Genomic DNA, 24,104 nt, shown 5'->3' with positions numbered 1-24,104 from the left:
TAACTATTATTGAAGAAATGTATGTTGCGTATCATACGAATAGTAAGGAAATAATGAATTCATATAGGCCTAAACATCCACGTTAATCGTGCTCTCCGGCGCTTTACATAATAAAAATAAAAATGTTTAAAAACAACAAAATTAAAAATCACGACACTACATGATACATAATAAGCATGAATACAAAAAACAATATCAAAGCAACATCTATTTCATAAAAAAATAAGCCTCACGGAACAACTCAGTCTTCAGACATTTCCTGAAAGATGATAAATTTTCACAGGACTTTGCCCGAGGACTAAGTGCGTTCCATTGGCGTGGAGCTATGAATGAAAAGGCTTTTTCAACGAAAGTGGATTTTGAGGTGGTAACTTTTAGAAGTTGGGACTGAGATGATCTTAAATTTCGAGTGGGTTCATATTTTTTAACCAGTTCCTGCAAATATTCAGGTGCCAATCCATCCAGACATCTAAAAACATAGCACAATATTATAAATTCTATCCTATACTTCACAGGAAGCCAGTGCAATTCCTGGAGAACTGGTGTTATATGAGCTCTTTTTTTCGTTGATTTTATAAGTCTAGCCGCTTTATTTAGATTTTTTTTTTTTGTAGTTGATGAATTAATCTACTTTGACAGCCAATGAGAAGGGAATTGCAATAATCTAATCTGCTAGTAATAAACGAATTAACAAAGCATCTTTGTAATATCTTCATCAATATAATGTCTGATTCTTCCAATGTTTCTAATGTGATAGTTACAGCATTGGCATATTTTTTTAACATGATTTTCCATGGATAACCCTTGATCTAAATACACCCAAGATTTCTCACACAAGAACTAGGTTTAATAGCATTTTCACCCACTAGTATTCATTTGTAGATATTTTTGAGAGTTGATACCTATTTCCAAAAATTATCATTTCCGTCTTGTCATCATTAAGTTTAAGTTTGTTTAGTTTCATCCAATCCTTTATGTTAGCAATGCAATTTTCCATAACAGATACTGATGACAGCTCTGAATCATTATTGAGTTTTGTATACAGCTGAGTGTCATCGGCATAAAAATGAAAATCAATGGGAAAAGTGGATAACATATGAGAAAGGGGAGCAGTATACATTGTAAAAAGGAGGGGGCCGAGAATAGATCCCTGAGGCACTCCACACGTTAATATGGATGGAGTTGATACATGGTTTTCTATAATTACTGATTGAGTTCTTTCAAACAAATATTCCTTTAACCAGTCCAAAGCTGTGCCACTGATATAAAATTGATCACGTAGTCTAGTCAACAGTAAATTTTGATTGATAGTGTCGAATGCCGCACTTAAATCTAGTAAAACAAGCACCGCAGCACTTTTATTATCTATATCATTTACAATATCATTAAAAACTTTAAGTAATGCCGTTTCCGTGCTATAGGAGGGGCTTTGTAGGCTGATTGAAATTTAAATTTAAGGCATTCGTCTCAAGATGGTTAATAATACGAGCAGCAACGACTTTTTCGATTAATTTTGAAATTAAATTTAAATTTGACACAGGTCGAAAATTATTTAACTCATTGCAGTCGAGATTTACTTTTTTCTTCAGGGGTCTATCAAGGCATGTTTCAGCATATTTGGAAAATCGGGCAACGTTAGAATTTCATTTACGATAGATGCAATTGCTGGAGCAAGATACGTTGAACATGATTTTATGAGCCAAGTTGGTGTTTTATCTAGCGGGCATGATTTATTAGGCATATCTGACAAAATATTTTTAACTTCCTCTATTGTTACGGGCTCAAACGACGTTAACATTTTATAACGGGTGTTCATAGATTTAGTTGGTCGTGTCGTGCATGTAAGTGTTGTGTCCTCCTGTAGTGTCTTTTCCGTTGATGTTGATCTTCCAGGCGATGTCACGTGCCTTGTCATTGTTGTTGTGTACATTGGTGAAGTCATGCTTGTTGTTTCAACTCGTGATGTCGTGCTGGGATGTGGATTTGTGGAGCTGTCGTTGTCTAGTTCCTGTCGGATGTTGGAAATTTTCTCAATGAAAAAGGTGTTGAATTTGTCACAGAGTTCTTTTGGAGATGTATTTGTAGGTAGATTATTTATATTCGATGGTGTGATCATTTCTTTGACAGTATTTTAAAGCTTTTTCGAGTCAAGTTTGCTTTTTATCAGAGTGTCCTTCACATATTGCCGCCTGGTACTGACTATTAGTTGATTGGTATAATTTTTTGGCTTTTTTATAAATTTGCTTGTGAATTTTAAGTCCAGACTTACGCCAAATACCTTCCTTATGACGTCTGTCATGTTTGACCTTTGGGATTTCAGCAGTAAACCATTTGGAATTTGGTCTTAGGACGATCGTTCTGGACTTGAGGGGCACATGATTTTCCAGACACTTATAGAGTGATGTGTAGAGAAGATGTAATTTCTCTGTGACACCGTGTGTATTCAAAACGTTATTATTTATGTCCAACTCCCGAATTTGGTCCAGTAATTTGGTGTGGTTTATGTCTTTCGTTTTTCTAAAGCGGACTGAACGCCGATTTGAAATTGAGACAGGGACATTGATCTTAAAAAATACTGGGTGGTGGTCTGAAATGTCTGGGCTTCCGATCCTGATCTCACGAGTGGAAGTATCGAAAGACCGTGTGATAACGAGATCGAGGGTGTGTCCACCCTCGTGAGTTGGTCCTTTGACATTTTGTTTGAGATTGAATATTTCTAGAAGTTTGGTGAAGTTGTCCGAAATCTCGGCATGAAAATTAAAATCACCTAGAATAAGTGTTTTTTGCGTGGAGAAAGTCTTCAAATTCTTTTATAAAAGATGTATTAGTGCTCTTGTTTTTAGTTGATGGTTGTGGTCTGTAAATGGTTATGACGTTAAAATGTCTGTTATTATGACTAAAGTGAATTTCGATGCATTCGAATGAGTCGTAGTTTTGTTTTTCTAGTTTGATAATATTCAATTGGTCTCTAAAAACACACATCAAACCACCTCCACGTCTTTGGTCTCTGTTTTCTTGATGATATGAACAGCTGCTGGGGATAACCTCGTTTATGGTTATAGTGTCAGAAGATGTCAGCCAAGTCTCTGTAATAAAGAATAAATCCAATTTGTTTTCGACAATAAAATCATTTATTAACACAGCTTTATTTCGCACAGAGCGGGCATTCAGGAGAGCACATTTCAAATTGTTTTCGTCATCTGTACTCCTTTGTTGTTGTTGTTGTTGTTGTTGTCGCCGCTGTTGTTGCCGTAAAGTAATAAGATTGGATGGGGGTGGTGATGCTGATGATAACGACGATGGTGATAGTATGGTTAGGAAATGGATCATACGAATAGTATGGTTAGGAAATTGATGTTGGGTATCATACGAATAGTACGGTAAGGAATATTTTTTGGCGAGGGCCTTTCTTCTTTTAATTTGCAAACCACCTCTGGTGTATTGTCGCAAATGTAGGCGTCTTGATGTTTTACATTTCAAGATGTATTTGAGTGCTATATTAGTGACTTAGCCTGTCTCTAAACTGCTCTGTCGTGATTGAATTTACGATAGGTGGTAGGTTGTTTTACATATGCATGCGTATAGATAGTATGCGCCTGGCTAAGGACCTCATAACATTGCCATCCGAAAGTATAACGGACCAACACACAAAACTTTGTGTAACCATGACCGTTTATAGTCAGGTTAATACAGTTTAGTGAGAATTGCTCATAAACGCGGATGGCAAAAAAAAAAAAAAAAAACAACAACAAAGACCCGAGTGACGTCAACTTCGAACTATCTATAGAAGAGGGGAAGAACGGCTGTTCACGGCTTTGTATTCGGGAGAGCGGCACTGTGAATCTTAGATCATGTCCCCTTGTTCTTGATCTCGTTGCTGGACTTAGTAAAGTTGTTCGGTGGTATTGCTACAAGGTTGTAGAATACGCGATAGAACATTGTCTCTTTGGGATTGCTTCCTTCGTTGTTCCAAAGGTGTCCACTGTAATTTTCGAACCATCTGTGTCACGCTGTCAGTGGTTTTGAAATTGCTAATGCAAAATGCGCTGCCGTTCTTTGTATCATATCAAGTTTATCTTTATTTCTTTTCGCGATAGGCCCCCAGACAGTACTTGCGTATTCAACGACTGGTCTTATTAGCGTTGTATAACATTTGGTCTTAAGCTTAAATGCTGGCCAACTAACTTCGCGGCGTTTGTGTGTATTGAACCCGTGACCTCAAGAAGTCGGGGAGAGAAGGCTCTAATAAGACTAGAGTTAGAAGCGATCTTTTTTGGGATCATGGATAGCTCATCCGGTAGAGTCACGATCTCCCCGGCCAGGCGGAGTTGTCGTACCAGTAAGGTCGCGGGTTCGAGCCCCCATCGCTGTCGCGAAATTTTAATTCTCTATTGTCTTAACAACAATAATAACAAATGGCATTTATATAGCGCTTTACCCCGTTGTCACAGGTTCTAAGCGCTTTACAGTGATATAAAACAAAACATATTACAGTGAGACAAGTGTGAAGGAAACGTGATACGAATTCAATTTAACAACAACAAAATATGAAAATAATATTGCAACATTAAGACGCAAAAAGATAAAACTTTAAGCGAAATTTGAACGTTGTCAACGAATCCGAGCATCTCACGTGTGATGGGAGAGAGTTCCAAAAATGGGGGGCCGAAAATTGAAAAGACTGTTCACCTATTTTACGCAATGGCTTAGGTTTGACAAGGATTGATTTGTCATTGCTTGACCTCAAGTTTCTATTGGGGACATATATGTTTAGAAGGTCTTTAATATAGGAGGGACTGTTCGTGCTCAGGGATTTGTCTTCTGGCACTTTCCTACTCACTTCATTTCTTGTTGTTTTTCTTAAGGAATGGAGATGTAACAGTATTACAATTTTAGCACTTACAACAGAAACTATCTGGCATATGTATTCTACCTGGCTATCTGAATAGAGAATAAAAACATTTCTGGTTCCAGGGTTGTCGGATTTTTAATCATCGCGTGGCGGGAGAAAATAGTCTGGCGGATGGCGGGCTTTTTGATGATTTGTATACCCTTAAAAAAAAAAAAGTAAAAGTATAGCAATCAAGTAAAACTATTTCTTCTTCCCCCCTCCTAAAGTAACTTTTAGTGTGAGTGTACTGTTGGCCTAAATCTATATTACACAACCTAATTCAGATTAACCGAAGGTGAAAACAATATAGGACTCCGACAGTGTAACTCCCACTCAAACAAAATCGATGTCCGAATCTTTAAAAAGGAAACAGTTGTAAATAGATGACTAATTTTTATTCTGAGACAGAACACTATTGTTTATTATAAGTGTTTTAAATCAAATGGCGGATTTTGGGCAAATGTCGCAGGTGAAGTAGGATAAAGTTGGCGGATTTCTGGGATAAAGTTGGCAAATGTTATCTGTATCAATACTTACAGAAGTGATCTCGGAAATACCTTTTCCCCTTCCACCAACACCCGTTGAGTATCTACTTCCTTACAAGAATGCCCCTATCTATTTCAAGTTTTCCCCCGTATACCGTAGGCTTCACATTTTGTGAGTAGTCGTTGATGCGGGACTTTGTCGAAAGAATTAGAAAAATCGAGCAATATACAATGACAATCGACTTGGTTCCCGCTGTTTAGGCTGTCAGCTCGTTCTTGAACAGTGATTATCAGTTGGCTTTCTCATGATCTGCTTTTACGGCTTATTGAGATACCTTCTATTGTATATTGGTCCCATGCCGTTGTCTGTGAGACCGAAGATTTAGCAGCCACTCATTACACAGTCCGTCTTATATTGAGACCCGATTTCAAGTTCAAGACGACCACAAAGCGATCCGTAATAAACCTCAAAATATATTAATATTAATAATACGATTAATATTAATAAAATTATTATAATTATAGTAGACGACCTCACGACCTGATCCGCTTGGGTGTCCACATACTATATACTGTGATTTTTATGCCGCAGTTGTTATCAAGAATCTTCTCTTCACAATCCACAATTTTATTGTTAAAACAACAACAAAAATATGAGGGATTATCCACGTCGTTGTCTGTGAGCCTTTGAGGGTCTTTAAAGACAATTCCAAAGCTATCCACAGCAGGTCTTAACATAGACTATCGATGACCTCACGATTGGATCCGCAAGGTTGCACCCACGCAATTCATATATAATACCTGATATCAGATCAACAGATCACATTCACTTGATACAAAATGGCTCCTTCCAGGATGAAATCGTGCGGCCAGTAAAGTGTATGAATGTTTGTCACTTGATATACATTAGACAAGCAACTTTAAAAAATAAATAAATTTAGGAAAGCCCAACAAGTACTTCCTCTTTCCGACATTTCTCTATTTTGTTTACTCCCCCCCCCCCCCCCCTACTCTTCTAGATTTTTTATTTGTGCCCCCCCCCCTCTCTCTCTCTCTCTCTCTCTCTCTCTCTCTCTCTCTCTCTCTCTCTCTCTCTCTCTCTCTCTCTCTCTCTATCTATCTTAGCAATAAACAAATTGTTAGTTAATCTTAATTTTTGACAGCAATGCTTGGTATCGAATTTGAGGGCGATGGATGTTCTGATGAGTGAAACACTCCAGCACTTTTTCCTCGAGCTCCTCGGGACACCAAACAAGTTCGAAGAAACAGTGCATTGCTATGACGTTTGACGGGGAAGGGTAGGGGGCAGTGTGGCTCAGTGGTATGGTCTTTGCTTCCTACCTAAAAGATACCTAGTTTGAATACCCACGGTGTTATGTGGCCGTCAACAAGCCACCTCTTTCTAGATCAATTTGCGGCGCTGGCTGCGGCTGACACCTGGGTTATTCCAGTCTTTCCTTTGAATAAACCCTAAGATAAATGTCCCAATGAGGATGAATAAAGGAAACTTTATTATTATTTACTTTATTGATATTGACATGTTACAAGGTGTGTGTTGTGTGTCCGGGCGGGAGGGGGGATTGCTGTATCACAACATTCATTTACCTCCGTAGCCAACCATTGGCACATCATCTCGCGTGACATTGAAATTGGAAGTAATGGCGAAGTGATTAGAATAAGCAGAGGTGTTATATAGATACACACGATACACACATAAGTAACTGTACTGTCAATATTACAGTAAGTTATCCGTTTTATCAAAATCAAGGGGCGCAATTTTTTAAAAACCCACCTTTAATTAATTAAATTTTGCGTTGGCTGGGTGCAATTAGTTTTAGGAAAAAACTGTTGGAGGAAGGAATGGGGTAATAACAAAGAATAATAAGGGAAAAAATTGGGACATCTCAATGAGTTCGAGGAAACCTTGCTTCACTCTTGACATCCCCTTAATTTTGGCCTTAGAATACATATCCCAGTATGAGATACTTTTACCTTTTACTTATTCCTGGTCTGGCAGCATTTTGGATTGAAAGTATACCCAAGATCAGCTTGATAGGGGCATCAATGGAATCCCAATACAAGGTGACAATCATCAAAAGAAAGTGAAAAGCGGGTTGTTATTAGTACTCAAGGAAGCTTGTATTTATTTATTTTTTTGTTTACCAGGAGGTGCTCAGTTGGTAGAGCACTCACTTCACAAGCAAAGGAATAGAAATCGATCCCGGGTGTGGTCAAGATTTTTTTCTGACCCCCCTGTCCAAAAACAGTTGGGACAACCGCACTAGCCCTCAGCTATTCATCAGCCGAATATTCCTCACCAGACTGGGCAAGATCCTGCCATGCCACAAAGATTGACCCTGAGCTACATAACACCTGCCAGATCATTACTGGTAACTTGAAACTGACTGCAGCTCCAGTCCTCCATCGACTGACTGGCATTGCACCTCCCTATTATTCGAACAGCCACCTCCAAAACCAGAAATACAAACAGGAAATGGACCCAAGGCCACATGACCACAATCCAACGGCAAGTGGACTGAATTCGAGAAAGAGCTTCATGATGGAAGAAAGCATCAACCCTGATCATGCAGCTGTATACAGACTTTCCACATGGAGGGACTGGGACACTCATGCAAATGAAGCTGTTGAAGATCTGAGAGAACTGCCCTATGGAACTGAGCATCCCAGGAATGAATGGGTAACATTGAACAAAGCACAGGCAAAACTCAGGAGAACATCTGGAAGCATGAAAAAGTGGGGGCTGGCTGAGACTAGCTTGTGTACATGTGGATGCCCAGAGCAGATGACGGAGCACATCCTTAGAGAATGCCAGGACGGGCCCAGCTGCACTTTTTGGTTTTTGATTTTTTAAAATTTACTGTTTGTTTGTTTATTGTATTTTTTTTTTTTTTAGGTCAATATCCCAATACCTGTTTATTGTCGTATTTAAAAGACGGAGATGAATCTAAATTTGCAAAGTAGCGACAAACATTGGGTGTCTCCCATTCGTTAAGTTAAAAAAAATAAATAATAAAAAATAAATTTAAAAAAAATTAAAATATTGAAACACTGAAATTATTCATGAGTTTTAATGTTTTATTTTTCACCAGATACAAGAACAATTCAATGCCATAATTAATTACTATAAATTGAAATATTTACACATTTTGTAAAAGCAAAATTTGGAGCAATCAGTCCTTGTGGCAACCCTTAAGTCGATTTGATTTACTCCATTTATACGTCTTAACTTCTGAAAACAAACAAGAAATAAAACAGTGCGCTTATTTACTCCAATTGTCCATGATTAGATGTCAGATAGCCTGGACTAAGACTACCAAGTCAAAATAAATCTGGCATGGCGGGTTTTTGCATTGCTTGTGGCGCAAAAATATCACTGATTTGCATTGTGGCCGCAAAATCTGCAATTTTTTGCAAATTTTCGAGATTTTGCAAAGAAAAAAAAAGACGATTTTTTTTATTCTTTTAATTTGATAGCTTGTGTAGAACGTGAAAGATTTGTCTTCCTTTAAACTGGCGCTGTTATGACCTTACATTTGTTACAAGCGCTGTGAAACTCTTAAAAATAAACAAATACCATACCTTTCTCTTTCATGAACTCAATATTTTTTTTTAGGAAAATGAATCGCAAATCTTGCAATTTTTTTTGCGAATTTTTTTCAAATTTTGCTGTTGTTCGCTTGCAAAATTTGGGATTTTATTTTGCAAAAAGCCGCCATGTCAGATAAATGAATAAAAATTTCAATAAAATCAATACAATACAGCTAAAAATATTTTTTAAAATCCCACATCGAAATGTATGTGCTCAGTGGAATCCTGATAAAGAAAGTGAACACCGCCAGACCATAAAATATTGGTTAAGTGGTGGAACACACTTAGAGAAAGAACCGAAAATTTGGGACCAATAAGAGGTGTTGACTTGCAGAAGTTGACTTTATGCACTTTACATTTCTTAGTCTCAGGCTAACATTAAGAAGCCTGTAAGAAACCAATCTTCTACATCTTAAAACTGTTCACAAAAGATGGCTTTTACATTTATCATTCAACAATATTTCAGTCTTATGTGCAAATGAAGCACCAAGAGGATAAGTAAGTCATTCAACAATATTTAGAATTTTAGAATGAGATAGATGCTTCTTTCTAAACTGAAGAAAAAAGAAATTAGACCATAATTTTACCTACCTGCTCCAGCTTCTCCTGTGACGTCTTGGAGAGTCTGAGAAGCTGCGACTGCGAGATCTTCTTCTTGGGAAATATTTAAATATCCAGAGTGGATAATCTAAAAAGGAATGAATAAATAATCATAACATCATTTCACCAAAAGAAACTTGGAAAACACTCAGAAGACTACTTACCCTGTTTTATCCATGCAATGGATCCACCCAGATTTCATTGAATAAAATGTTACATTTTCTTATTCAAATTTAGCAATTTGTATTCGCTCACCTAATATACTATTTTCCAAAAAAAAAGATGGTAAAGAGGGTGTATGCGAAAACCCAAATCTCACAAGTAATAATAAATTCCAACGCTAAAAACACAACTTACTCATTCAGAGCTACAAATAAAGGGGAAAAAAAAGATTATTATTTTCTGAAACTGGAGATTTTTTTTCCATGTCACCTGACTCTGTAGACAGGTAAAATGTTTCGGGGGAAAAAAAAGAAGAAAAATAGAGAAAGAATGAAAAAATAAGAAAAGAAACACAAAAAAATGAAAGGAAAAAGAATAAGAAAATTTCTTATCCACTTACCTCTTAGCAAAATCAGTTACAGTTGTTGGAAAATACAACTTTTGATATTGTCCTAGCAATTCTACCATATTTCAAAATAGCGACTAAAAAACAGAGGCTATTCTGGTATGTAAAGGTGTTCAAAAACATTTTTTTTTTAAGTTGTAAAAAAATATTTAAATAACAGTATGCTTTGATCATTGTGAGATGAAGAGGATGGGTATAAGAATGCATTTGGAGAGATAGGATAAAAGTCTTTGAGACAATGACAAAAGATGAGAGATGATATAAGTGCAGACGTTTTCAATTTCAAGCTTCAAGTATTATAATTGCTTTCAATGATTCATAGTTTTTTCAATAGTGGAGGGGGAATTCCTGTAAAAATCATTTGGCCCAAAGGATGTGATGGGTCAATTACTATCTTTAAAACAAATAAATGAAAACCTGAAGACACATTGTAAGATAATGTTTGGTGAGCATACATTTATCACATTTTAAAAAATATATAAGAAAATTTATCTAATGAAACGGTTTGATCTCCGGGTCTATATTGACGATAAAGAATCACAACGAAGGTAAAAGACAAGTTTCCTTCCTAACTTACAATGTCAATTAAAATAGGAAATACAAGTGCACGAGGTAAGGGATAGCAAAATTACATGTAAAGAGGACATAAACTGGTCTGATTACAAAGTCAAGAATAGAATAGAAATTTTAAAAACCAAACAAAACAAAGACAACAACAAAAAGACAATCCAATATTTTGGCTTTCATTAAAATTTTAATGAAGATTGATCTGTCTTACCAGGAACTTTTTTCTGCGTACAATTTTTTTCATCAGCACCATCCTTACAATCACGGTTGTCATCACAGACCAGCTCTTTTTTAATACACTTTCCATTGGTGCATTCGAACTCTGAAGGCTTACAACGCTCACAATTAGCCTCATCCGATTCATCATCGCACTCTGGATACTGATCACATCGCCAGACTAAGGGAATACACTGACCATTGGCACACGTAAACTCATTGGAGTTGCACGTTGGAGGTTCCCAGCATGTTTTCTTGTCAGTCTTCAGCACCATTCCAACTGGGCATGAACACTGAGTTCTGTTGAGCTCTAAGATAAAACAGATGTGAGAACAGCCACTGTTGTTGTTGAAACAGGGATGCCAATTAGCGGGGACAGTGTGCTCCACAGCTATGAGGCCAGAGAGTCTATTGAACTTGGTTTCTCTGACCCAGAGTCTATCAGATCTTGTCTTTTTATGGGTACGCGACACAACTTTCTTGTCAAACCAATAGAGGAACTCTCCAAAGATTGCGAGGCCTCTTGGATATCCAGGCTACATGAGAAGGGAGAAAAGAAAGGAAAATTTATAAAGTCAAATTAAAACAACAGCGGAAGCTAATGAAAAACGATGAGTTTCACCCTCACAAAGAAAAAAACAAAACAAAAACATTTTTTATAAAGGGCAGAAATAATCCAACTAACAATGTCAAAAAACAAAGGAAGGGTTTAGAAGTGGATAAAAGTTTTTCCTCTATTCTAAAGATTTGATAAATTAAAAGGCAACTATTTTAAAATTTGTAACTACATACTAGATGAAATGGCTGATTTTATAAATAATATGGAAAATAGTGATTTACAATAATAACCACAGGCATAATATGATGCACATTTCTCGGACAAGGTAGGGGCAGGTTGGCTCAGCGGTACGGTCTTTGCTTCGTACCCGAAAGGTACCGAGTTCAATCACCCGCCGCTGCGTTGTGTGGTCTTGAGCAAGTCACCTCACCCTAGCTCACTTTGCGACGCTGCTCTGCGGCTGACGCCTGGGTTATTCCAGTCTTCCCTTGGAATAGACCCTAAAGACAAATTTCCCCTTGGGGATGAATAAAGGGAATTTTATTTATTATTCATCAATAGTATCATATTGTGAAAACAACAACATGCACTAGACAATAAATAAGCCATTCTGTTGCTTCATGTAAGGATGGTGCAAACCATACAAATGCGCAATTTTTATGCATTTATTTGTTTTTTTTATCTCTTCATGTTCATTGATGTCCTGTAAAACAAACAACAAGATAGGTTGGGAAAGTGGAGCTCTCTTTTCTTTTCTAATAAAAAAAGTTTTAAAAAAATAATCATCTAATATCTCTCTCTATGACTAACCTGACCATCCACGAGAACGATACGATTGCCTCCAATCAGATCTGACATTTCAATGCGATTTAGTCCTGAGTCAGCCCAGTACAATTTGTTTTCCCGTTTGTCAATTGTCAAAGAATGTGGATTGCCCAACATGTTCTTCATGATGATGGTGGGGGCAGTGCCATCCATCAAGGCTTTTTCAATACGTGGTGAGGAACGTAACATGTTGGTGTAATACATAATACTGAAGAGAGAGGAATGAAAAGAAATTATCAATTGAGGCAAAACAGTTTGAGAAATCTTCCTTTTTATCATCTTGACAACATTCTAATTTCAAATTAGATAAAGAAATCAAAGACACCCCTGAGTTCAGTACTTTTAGAAAACGTTGGAAAATATTCCTATTCCGATAGCCTTTTGAGTAGCAATAGTTATTGCATTTTCTTCTATCTATTGTCTTTGTATGTGCAGCGCTTAGAGCACTTTGTGGATTCTGTGCGCTGTATAAATTAATATATTACATACATATTCTAAATCTAAAATGACAAATATAGGGTTTTTTTAAAAACCGGCAATCAAATATAAATGACATCACCAACACTAATATTATAAACGTCATATGGTAATGATCTACAAATGAATATGAAGTAAAACCGATTGCCAAATTAAAGACAAATAGATATAAATCTGAACATTAGGAAGAACAAAATTATTGGGAGCTTCAAAAATTGCAGATAAAACAAAATGTTCATATCCCAAAGGAAGCTATTATGAATTATAACTTACTGTATCATTTATATATAATTGATAAATTGTATCTATGCATAAAAGTAAAAGTTTCACAGAGCATTTAAATGTTTTAGAACCTATTAGCTCTTAAACCTATTATAACATCAACAGTGTGTGAAATTGGTTCTTTACCCTGATAAGGATTGAGTCTATTTACTCTAAGATCAAATACTTCATTGGAATACATATCTTGGTAAGACGACTTACCCTTTTTCAGGGTATAAGGCAATAGACCTGGGCTTGAACCTCTTTTGGGAGGACATGATAACACCGATGGGTGAGTTGAGGACATCAATACGAGTAACGTTAATGACATTGTTCTTGAAGCATGTCCAGTATAAGGTGCGGGCATAGGGATCTATTGCAATGTCATATGGCTGGAAGTTGAAAGCGTTTCCCTGATTGATAATTGTGCTTGCCTGGAGGATGAAAAAAAATTGTAAAGATGTTAAAATCCTGAATAGCATAAAACAGACTTTTCTACAATGAAAAAAAAATCATCTCCTGAAAACTATTCTAGTTCAAAATAAGGCTTTTAATTGGGAGCAAATCATGTTCATAGCCGCTTGATTTCTGTGGTGAAGTGTAACATTGCTACACATATTTATATAATTTATACTGCTTTTTCAATCTTTCAATAAATAAACTGCCGCTTCAGATTTTCAATTTCAAACAACAAAAAAAAAAAACAGATAGAAAATTTGACTGCCATTTTACATGAATAAATTATTCCAACAGTTTATGCACCTCTGAATAAAATATTACATTACAAAAAAATTATTTAAAAAAAAAAAAATAATAATACAATCAGGAATTTCATTTTGGTCAATTTTCAACCTTAATATAAGTCAGAAACATCAAATTTAGCTTCTGATCTCTCAATAAAACTATTTGCAATTTAGCATTAGCATGTGTGGTTAGGTTTGTGTAAAAATAAAATCTCATTTACAAATAAAAAGTCGACTAAATATAAAGTTTAGCTGATGTCAAATGTCACTAAGGAAATTAAGTTCTATTTACCTCTGTGCCATTGTCATGAGCTCGTTTGATCATCTTGACTGTGCCATTGTCATTGGCCCTTTTATTACTTTTAATCATCTTCTGCCTTTTTTGTTTCTCCACCCAATAAATAAACTCGCCCACTGGGTCGTAGGCCAGAGCTTTGACATTCTTCATTGTGTTGATGGGCAGCAAAACCTCAGGGTAATCTGCTGTGTTATTAGCGGTGTCCGAATTGAAAATGAGCCGGATGGTGGCATTGCGAGTTGATAGAAGGAGATATTTCTTTGGAGCTGGAGATGACAAAACACCACAATATATATATACAGATTAATGAGTCAAAGTGATACTAAACTGCTAGAGGCTGTGGACTGTAAAAAGTAATAAATAATTGAATATAACAGCTAATAATAATAATAATAATATGATGATAATAATAATATTAATAATAATAATAATAATAATAATAATAATTATAGTAATAACAATTATAATAATGATGATGATAATAATAATAATACTTTATAGTATAGTAATCTTCAATAATCTTACCACTGCATTCGAGCCCATTCGAATTCAATGTATAATGTGTTGGACAGGCACAGTGACGAGTCCTGTTCTTTGATCCTTCCAGAGGATGGGCCATGCACAAATGGGTACAGTCTCCGTTGTTCTTTTCACAGGCATTTCCATCTAATTGTTAAAATAAAAAATGATAATTAAAACATTTTTGTGTCATGTTGGGTAATAAGTTTGTTTAGTTTTTGTTTTCAAGGATTTTATGGCGCTTTAAACACATTTAGATCATATCAATGCCAGTAAAAGGAAGTAAATTGGATGGTCAAGAAGTTCTAGAATTATAATTTACCTTAAGCACTAAAGTCAAAAGTAAGGGGAATTCGTTCAAATCGGGAACGAATGTAGATTCCAAGACCATACCATCAATGTTTTTGGTTTGAGATTACCTAAAAGTCTCATCCAGACACCAGCACAAGATCCCACAATGAAGAACAGACTCAAATATTAACAAAAAAAAAAAACAAAATATATAACTCTTTACATAACAGACAGATGATTTACAAGGAAAAAAAAAATCTCCCAAAGCTATAACTAGGTACACATTTGACAGTTTCCCTCCCAGTCAAGGACTCCGGCCAGGGCTGGGACAAAACTTGAGTAATCCCATTCCAAGACAAAGACGGAAAGCAACTTGGACAATAGATTTAGGGGATAGAGGACAGCGTGACCTCCTGCCCACCATGGGAGGTCAAAGACCCCATCTAGTCTACATACTGTCAAAAGGACTCGAGTATCGAACTACATGATACTTTAGGACAAGCTATTTCTATAACTTTCAATATGAAAATCCCTGTTTAAACGAAGTATTAGAATTAGCAGTGAGCAGTATTGAAGATTAGGAATTATTTGCAATAAACAACTCAATTTTTGATAAACAACAAAGAACAAACTTTAATCTAGAATAAAACATTTTGCTTCCTCAAGCCTTCATAACATTTTTCTTCCTTCTGTCTCACTGACTATTCTAACTCTCTCTTTCTCTCTTTCACTAACAACACACTCGTAACACATGGGACACTCACCCATTCGACCTCAACACACACAACAAATAAGAAGAGGGTGACCATAGTAGTGAAATAGTTTTCATAACAAGCAGTGAGTATAAAATACTTACCGTAACACAATCATCTCAAAATCTGATCAGCAATATAAATGGACAGCAAGTGTAACAAGTCTTCAATTCCATCATGAGTGACATAACATAATAGAAAATAATTTAATCCCTGTCAAATGTCACTGTTACATCTTCCTGACGTCAACTGTTCTATCTGCTATTTGGGTAATAACATCTTAATAACTTAACACAATCGTGAAATCGTGAAATTTTTGTTGTTTATTTAATTTTAATAAATCATTTCATTCTCCTAAATAGAGTCTCATATTTTTTTAACATAAATTCAATATTAAGCATTTAATCAACCCAACATAATAGAAGATTTGACTCAGTAGGTCACAAATATACAGACCTGCAAACTACTACAACAATTTCGCATTATCAATTTTTGGTACTGACTGGAGAACTATAATTAGATCTTTAATTCAATAAAATGTCTTGAAAAGACCATGTGCTGGTGCCAGAGCTGGTATATGATGTATTTAAAAGCATTATTTTAACATATTGAGTACAAATTGGTAATCTTTATAGGTTGTGATAATGTATACTATTTTATTGCCCCTAAAAGCTATTCATTTTTCCAATTTCAAGTAGGTAGGTCTGCATATATGCATGACTATAACCCCACCTTCTTGTCTCGAGTTGTGGAAGACGAGAATATCCATGACGGGTCCAACATTGCCCTGGATGATGGAGCGGTTACTGCCATCCGTTTTGATAGCTCGTTCTATAGTTTGGCGCTGGATGTCGGTCCAGTAGACAAAGTCCAGATATTGGCTTAGGCCCATGGGTTTCTGCACTTGTGACTCTGCGACAATTCGGATGTCTGAGCCTGACAATGGAAGACAAAGAAAGCAGTGTGGTAATTAATGGAACCCTCAGGGTAGAGGAAAAGTGTGAAGACCAAAGCAAAGGACACATGGAGACAATTGATGAACAGATAGGAGAAAGAGGCATGACTGTCATGTCCTTCATGGGGAAGTCAGTCCAGAGCAGGATGCGCTGGAAGAGCATAATTTCAGACCTGTGTCCTAATATACAACGAGAATTAACTAAGTAAAAGTAAGCTGTAAGTAACCAGTTAACTGCCACCTTATTGCCCCTAGATAAAGTATTGATAAGAATGGCCCCTTTTTAATCCCTACTTTTCTTTTATAAAACTGATGTTAAGATTTTTTTAAAAATATTTTTTAAAAAAAAGAGGAACTTACCATCCATTCTGGAAGACTTAATACAGTGATTTTCTATATCAGTCCAGTACAAACGTCGGTCTTGATAATCAATGGTCAGATCTTGTACATGGCCAATGTCAGAGATTATCACTTTACGGTTGGTGCCATCCAGATTGGCCCGCTCTAAAACAGACGGTTCCTCCCATTTTATCCAGTACATGTAGCTATAACGAGATAAACAACAGATGACAAGCGGTGATAACAACTTACAAGGTGCAGTGGCAATAGCCCAGTACTACTACTACTACTACTACTACTACTACTACTACTACTATTACTGCAGTCCAATCCGGATAATCGCAACTCGGTTAATCACAACTTTCGGTTAATCATAACATTTCTCAAGAAACGGAATCAGTCCACTCTGGATAATTGCAAATCAGTTAATTGCAACATTTCCCAAGAAACTGAATTAATTCTATATAAAAGTAAGTGGTTAATTGCAACAAACTTCAGTTGATTGCAACAGATTTCCCTCCTGGAAAACGCTGAGAGAATGAAGGAGATAATTAATGACGTGTTAAATGAGATCACTATCACAGGCTCACCCTTTGGGAGGATCCAAAGCTATAGCCCTGGGCTGATTCAGATTCTTCCAAACCAAAACTTTGCGTGAGGAGCCATCCAGACGAGCAACTTCGATGCAATTCTTTCCTGAGTCTGCCCAGTATATATTATGGGCCACCCAGTCCACGGCCATGCCTTCTGGAAAATCCAGTCCAAACTGTATGATATGCTGAAGGTTGCTGCCATTCATGTATGCACGGCTGATATGCTGTTGAAAAAATAATAATATATTATATAAAAGCACACAAGTAAAAGTAAGGCAAAGGGGAATGGTTCAAATAGGGAAAAGAGCACACTATCAGAGTACGTAGTTTAAGATCACCTAAAAGTCTCATCCAGACATAAGCACAAGATCCCATCAGGAGGAATACACTCAAATGTTTACAAACCAATACTATATTCAAACAAAAGCATAGAATTACACAACAGAGAGATGATTTACAATACCACACATTTTACTGTTTCCCTCTCAAGGATTCTGGCTAGGGTCAGGACAATTGAATGGTCAAAAGGCCCCAACCAGAATCTCTTACCTTCAACTTCGCATCAGTCCAATAAATCTGATTGGCTTTGATGTTGAAGTCGATGGACATGGCCTTCTGCAAACCTTGAATTGGAATAGGCTCGTTGTTTTGACTGTTCTCCAAAGAAATCCGACGGATGTCAGAACTATTTGAAAAGATGAGGAAGGCAGCTGGCTTGATGCATGTGTGTCCATCTCTCAACAATTCCAAGCCGATGGGGCAAGCACATACATGCGACAAGGGGGGAGGACGGTATAGACAGAGATGGCTGCAATTTCCATTGTTGACCCCACAAGTATTTATACCTGTTAGATAAAGTTTGTGTTTCATAAAAAGCATTGGAAAGTTAAATTATAAAGATTGGTATCATTTTTTTTAAACATAAAAATATAATTAAATAAAGTCAAAACCTACTTTATATTTAGATGATTGACAGAGCACTATTTCTCCAGGGAACTTTGTCAAGAACTGAACAAGATGATAAGTACCAGACAGGGCTAAATCCTTTTCATGGGGTGCTGTGAGTACACTATTAGACGATTAGCCCTGGGTCAAACCAAGGAATGGCAGGGCCGAATACCTATCAACCGTATTGACTAGGGTCAATTGAAAATAAAACCTTAATTCCTTGTGGATCTGTGGGGCTTTAACACTGAAGAAGCACATCCCCACATCCCACCCCCACTCCCTGACGAAAAAGTACACTGAAATCAGATTTGATAAACTGAAAGGTAGTCTGTACAGCTGTAAAACTCAAACCTGAAAACTACAGAACATGATTTAAAAAAAAACCCACCCACATAAAATCTTGACCTTATATATAGAGCAATATCCACTAAATTTGCTAAAGTGCTTTACAGGAATATGTGTGGATACAGATAAGTAGGTGTGTGAATGTGTGTAACAGTTTTTAGTGACTATTCCCCCCTCTCAGGTCGTAACTCACCAGTATTTTTGTTGACACCAACAGCCTTAAGACCCATCAAATCTGGCAGGTGCTCGATGATGAAGCTTCGATTTTCTCCCGTATACTTGTTGACCCTCTCTATGGTCCTTTCTTGCCAGTCTGTCCAGTAGACATAATCACCTGTGGAATGTGTGGAGTTAAACAAATATAAAATCGGATTTCCTGTGTTATTGATCAGTGATTTTATTCTTATTATAGTCATATCATAATCCTTTCAGGATTACATAGGTCAAATGACATGTAAATGCCCTGTTGTTTTTTGCAAATATAAACATATAATAGTTAAAACAAACAAAAGAAAAGATCAAACTAATGCATGGACATTATAACTACACATAATCGTATATACAAACAAAAGGTCAAATTGGTGCATAAATCATTTTTCACCACAGACTTGATCACAAGCATGTTTCGGTAAACCAAATCTCATTCATTATATGCATACTTCAGGGCATGGAGTTTTTTATCAACTGAATTTTTAAAAGCATTTATTGTTTCAGCAATTTTTGTATTCGACATCACATGCTATTTTTGTCAAAAAGAGGATAATAAGCATGATACGACTCGGGCTTTATTCAAGAAGAATAAATATAACTGCTATCTTATTGAAAATATTTGGGTCTGCATTTATGGCTAAGAAAGATAAGCGAAATTATGCTTTGCAGACAAAACTCAACTGTTGTCAAAAAGTTAACATAACAATTAGTGAAAACAAAATGAAGATGAATTTCTCCTGAGCAAAAATTCTATTTGTCATACCATTACGGAAGGGTAGATCTTGGTTCTGTTCAAAATTTCTGAAAGTCAGGTGTATTTGTCAATTACACTTACCTTCCTAATTTGATATGGACTTAAATATTCTTTAATTCAGTTATTTTGGTTGTATTTTTTTAAAGACCCTTCATGGCATCTACCATAAAATCTATATTTACATCTTGTCCATTCAAATTCTAGGGACATAAAATCAGCTTTATTCAAATCCACAAACTCCATCCCAATTTACGAATGTCACTTTAAAATAAAAGTGTTAAATTTAGTTACATACATCCCTCTGAGTAAAATACTACCTTTATTTCACCATCTCACCAACAAGAAATCTTGGAGGTTCCTTTTACAGAAAGTTAGAGGGAGGGGAGGGGGTCCAATACTCAGTTGGTAGAGCACTCGCTTCAGTAAAGTCAATATTTTTTTCAGATCCCCTGTCTGCCTGGTAAGTAACGACTGGGTAGCTTGTGGGTAGCTTGGTCTATTAGATCTGGAGGAAATTGGTAAATGACAGACTAGCATTCTGTCTGAGGGGTAGCAAGAAATGATTGTTACTGTCCACTTCACACTAAAAAAAAACAAGATAAGCTTAAACTCCAGCTCCACTGGCCTAATGGTTCTGAAGGACTAAATTATTCAAATTAATTCTTACCCAATAAGCTGAATCCAAAGATGTGATGGAGCTTCTCAGAGACCAAAGTCCTCCTATTCGTTCCATCCATGTCGCAGACCTCAATCCTGTCTTTTTCAGCATCACCCCAAAATATCCGCCTGTCCACCAAGTCAATGGCCAGACCATTGGGCCAGCTAAGGTTATCGGATACAATGACCTCCCTATTGGATCCATCTAGATAGGCTCTCTCTATCACCGGTCTTCTTTTACTCCAGTCAGACCAATACAGATAACTGGTAGAAGATACAGAAGGAACAAAATTGACATCACTCAGCTCTTTGTTATTGTTTTTAGACAGCCATTTTAATGATCAGTTCTCACTTAATTGTATCAATCAGACTGTAAACGTTTAAGGATACGCCTCGTTTTGTGTGTTGGTACATTATTTCCAGCTTGTGGATTGTTGTGAGTAAAATATATCAATGCACAGCATCAATATTATGTATATAATAAATGCATTTTTAAAGCAGATGAGAGCAAGCCACTTGTACAGTTATATATGTAATATTATATATATATATATATATATATATATATATATATATATATATATATATATATATATATATATTATTTAAAATATTTACCACAATGTTTGGGGCAGTCTACATCGATGTTTCAGGCTTAATTTGCCATCTTCAGGACTGAGTTGTTTTTTTGACTGTTGTTGTTTCTTGAAGTGGTTCCGGTTTGAAGTTAATTAAGAGGAATTTGCGCCGATGGGGACACTTTCCGTAGATCTCACTTTTCATGTTGAGTGTGGCTTCATGAGGTTGTTTGATTATAGTATATTTTTCTTCCAGGCATAAGCTACATTGTTTTGATGTTGGTGTGTATCCTGTTGCTTTAGATAAAATTTTCCATGAAATGTTGTGGTCTATTTTGTTGTCTTTTAATTTCCAAATATGTTCGCTGAGTTTTGTGGATGTTTTTTTGTTAGTGTTTCTAAATGTTGAGGTGTGGAGGTTGTATCTTGTTTTGAAATTATTTTCTGTTAGTCCTACATATTTTTCTTGCTTGTTTGTTTTAGTTTCTGTGACTGTGGCTTGGTAAATTAAACTTGATTCTAAGCATTGTTTGTTTAGCGGGCAATGTTCTTTATTTCTGCAGTTGCATTTTCTAGTGGGTGGGTTTTGCTCTTGTCGGTGGTTTATTAATATTTTTTTGTTGTGGCTTGAAATTATTTGTTCTATGTTGCGCATACACGAGTAACTTATTTTTATGGTATTCCTGTTGATAATTTTATGTAGCTTGTGGTTTTTTGGAAAGTGTGTATCAATTAATTTCAGGAACTGCTGTCCTATGTTTGTGCTGACGTTTATGTCGAAAGGTGGGTTGAACCAAGTTATGTGTTGTTTTCTTGTTTTATGTTCTTCACTTGTGTGTTGGGGTTTACATGAGAGGGAGGCGTCTGTGTATACAAATGGTGTGTTGTATCCACTTTTTGTGAGTGCTTCTTTGTAGGGGGTGGCTGCGACGTTGAATATCTCTCTGTTTTCCGAAAGTTTGCTCACTCTCAGTGCAATGTTTTTTGGTATGTTTTCAATGACGGGACGGGGGTGGTTGCTGTTTTTATTAATGTAGCTAATGGTGTTGTTTGGTTTTCTGAACGGTTGGAATGAATTGGATTTTATGTCGAATGTGATGTCGAGGAAGTCAACTGTTTTTTTTGTTTGCTTCTATCGTGATTTTTAAATTGTTGTTTTGGAATATTTTACAGATTTGTTTTTTGATGTTTTCGTTCGCTCTTGGTCGTCTGTTGGTTATAGCGAGTCCGTCATCTCTATAGAGGCCGATGTATGTGTGTGTATGTTGTAGTTGTGACAGGATGTAGAGTCCGACCAGTTCGCATGTTTCAGCACCGTCGAACGAACCCATTGTTACGTCGAAATCATTGTGTCGCTTTGTCCACGGTGTGTTGTCGTAGTATAGTGTGCTGTGCTTGGTGTGTTTGATGATGTGTTTTTCCTCTTCTGTGATGTTGGTGTATTTTGCACTGAGGGTGAGCAAACTTTCGGAAAACAGAGAGATATTCAACGTCGCAGCCACCCCCTACAAAGAAGCACTCACAAAAAGTGGATACAACACACCATTTGTATACACAGACGCCTCCCTCTCATGTAAACCCCAACACACAAGTGAAGAACATAAAACAAGAAAACGACACATAACTTGGTTCAACCCACCTTTCGACATAAACGTCAGCACAAACATAGGACAGCAGTTCCTGAAATTAATTGATACACACTTTCCAAAAAACCACAAGCTACATAAAATTATCAACAGGAATACCATAAAAATAAGTTACTCGTGTATGCGCAACATAGAACAAATAATTTCAAGCCACAACAAAAAAATATTAATAAACCACCAACAAGAGCAAAACCCACCCACTAGAAAATGCAACTGCAGAAATAAAGAACATTGCCCGCTAAACAAACAATGCTTAGAATCAAGTTTAATTTACCAAGCCACAGTCACAGAAACTAAAACAAACAAGCAAGAAAAATATGTAGGACTAACAGAAAATAATTTCAAAACAAGATACAACCTCCACACCTCAACATTTAGAAACACTAACAAAAAAACATCCACAAAACTCAGCGAACATATTTGGAAATTAAAAGACAACAAAATAGACCACAACATTTCATGGAAAATTTTATCTAAAGCAACAGGATACACACCAACATCAAAACAATGTAGCTTATGCCTGGAAGAAAAATATACTATAATCAAACAACCTCATGAAGCCACACTCAACATGAAAAGTGAGATCTACGGAAAGTGTCCCCATCGGCGCAAATTCCTCTTAATTAACTTCAAACCGGAACCACTTCAAGAAACAACAACAGTCAAAAAAACAACTCAGTCCTGAAGATGGCAAATTAAGCCTGAAACATCGATGTAGACTGCCCCAAACATTGTGGTAAATATTTTAAATAATAATTCGCTCCATTACTACATGTCGAGCACTTTTCGTACCATATTTGTATCAAACACGATTCAATATATATATATATATATATATATATATATATATATATATATATATATATATATATATATATATATATATATATATATATATATATATATGAACGCTGGTTTTCCGGAACTCATTAAGTCGATTTTTCTATTTTTTGAGATTTTCCCTCCATGAGAAAAATTAAAACGTAAACTATACAGTAGCAATTGTTTCTTGCTACCCCTTCGATAGAATGCTAGTCTGTATCAAATTACACAAGAGTTCCAAAATGGGAAAAACGGAGTTAGGGAATTTTGGAAAACCACTCTTCATATATATATTACTATATGAAGAGTGGTTTTCCAAAACTATATATATATATATATATATATATATATATATATATATATATATATATATATATATATATATATATATATATATATATATATATATATAAATCAGAAAAGTGAGTGGAGCAGGTACTTATGTTAATAATAACACACAAAAGGGGAGTAGAGAGGTGGCAGAAGGCAAAAGGAGATAAATACTTTTTGCAGTGATGGGAATCTTGTTGTTTTTGTTTTTAAGGGCTTTCCAGCACGTGCGACGCATTTAGGTCATTTCAGCGCCAGTAAAAAGG

The 24,104-nt window shown here is 36.1% G+C and overlaps 1 protein-coding gene across 1 annotated transcript in view; it reads right to left on the bottom strand.

The window, feature by feature from the left end:
- The window catches only part of LOC144977978 (low-density lipoprotein receptor-related protein 6-like), a 218,783-nt gene that overhangs the window by 149,829 nt on the left and 44,850 nt on the right, over positions 1-24,104 (bottom strand). The window contains 6 exon segments of the mRNA XM_078923386.1: positions 16,394-16,597; positions 16,977-17,161; positions 17,546-17,772; positions 18,098-18,393; positions 19,035-19,175; positions 20,473-20,726. Of these exon segments, the coding sequence (XP_078779512.1) occupies positions 16,394-16,597; positions 16,977-17,161; positions 17,546-17,772; positions 18,098-18,393; positions 19,035-19,175; positions 20,473-20,726 (1,307 nt within the window).

This window comes from Berghia stephanieae, chromosome 8 (genome assembly GCF_034508935.2).
Source record: "Berghia stephanieae isolate SIO BIC M18660-M18661 chromosome 8, UCSD_Bste_1.3, whole genome shotgun sequence".
NCBI lineage: Eukaryota > Metazoa > Mollusca > Gastropoda > Nudibranchia > Aeolidiidae > Berghia > Berghia stephanieae.
This window is presented reverse-complemented; position numbering and strand designations above follow the sequence as displayed.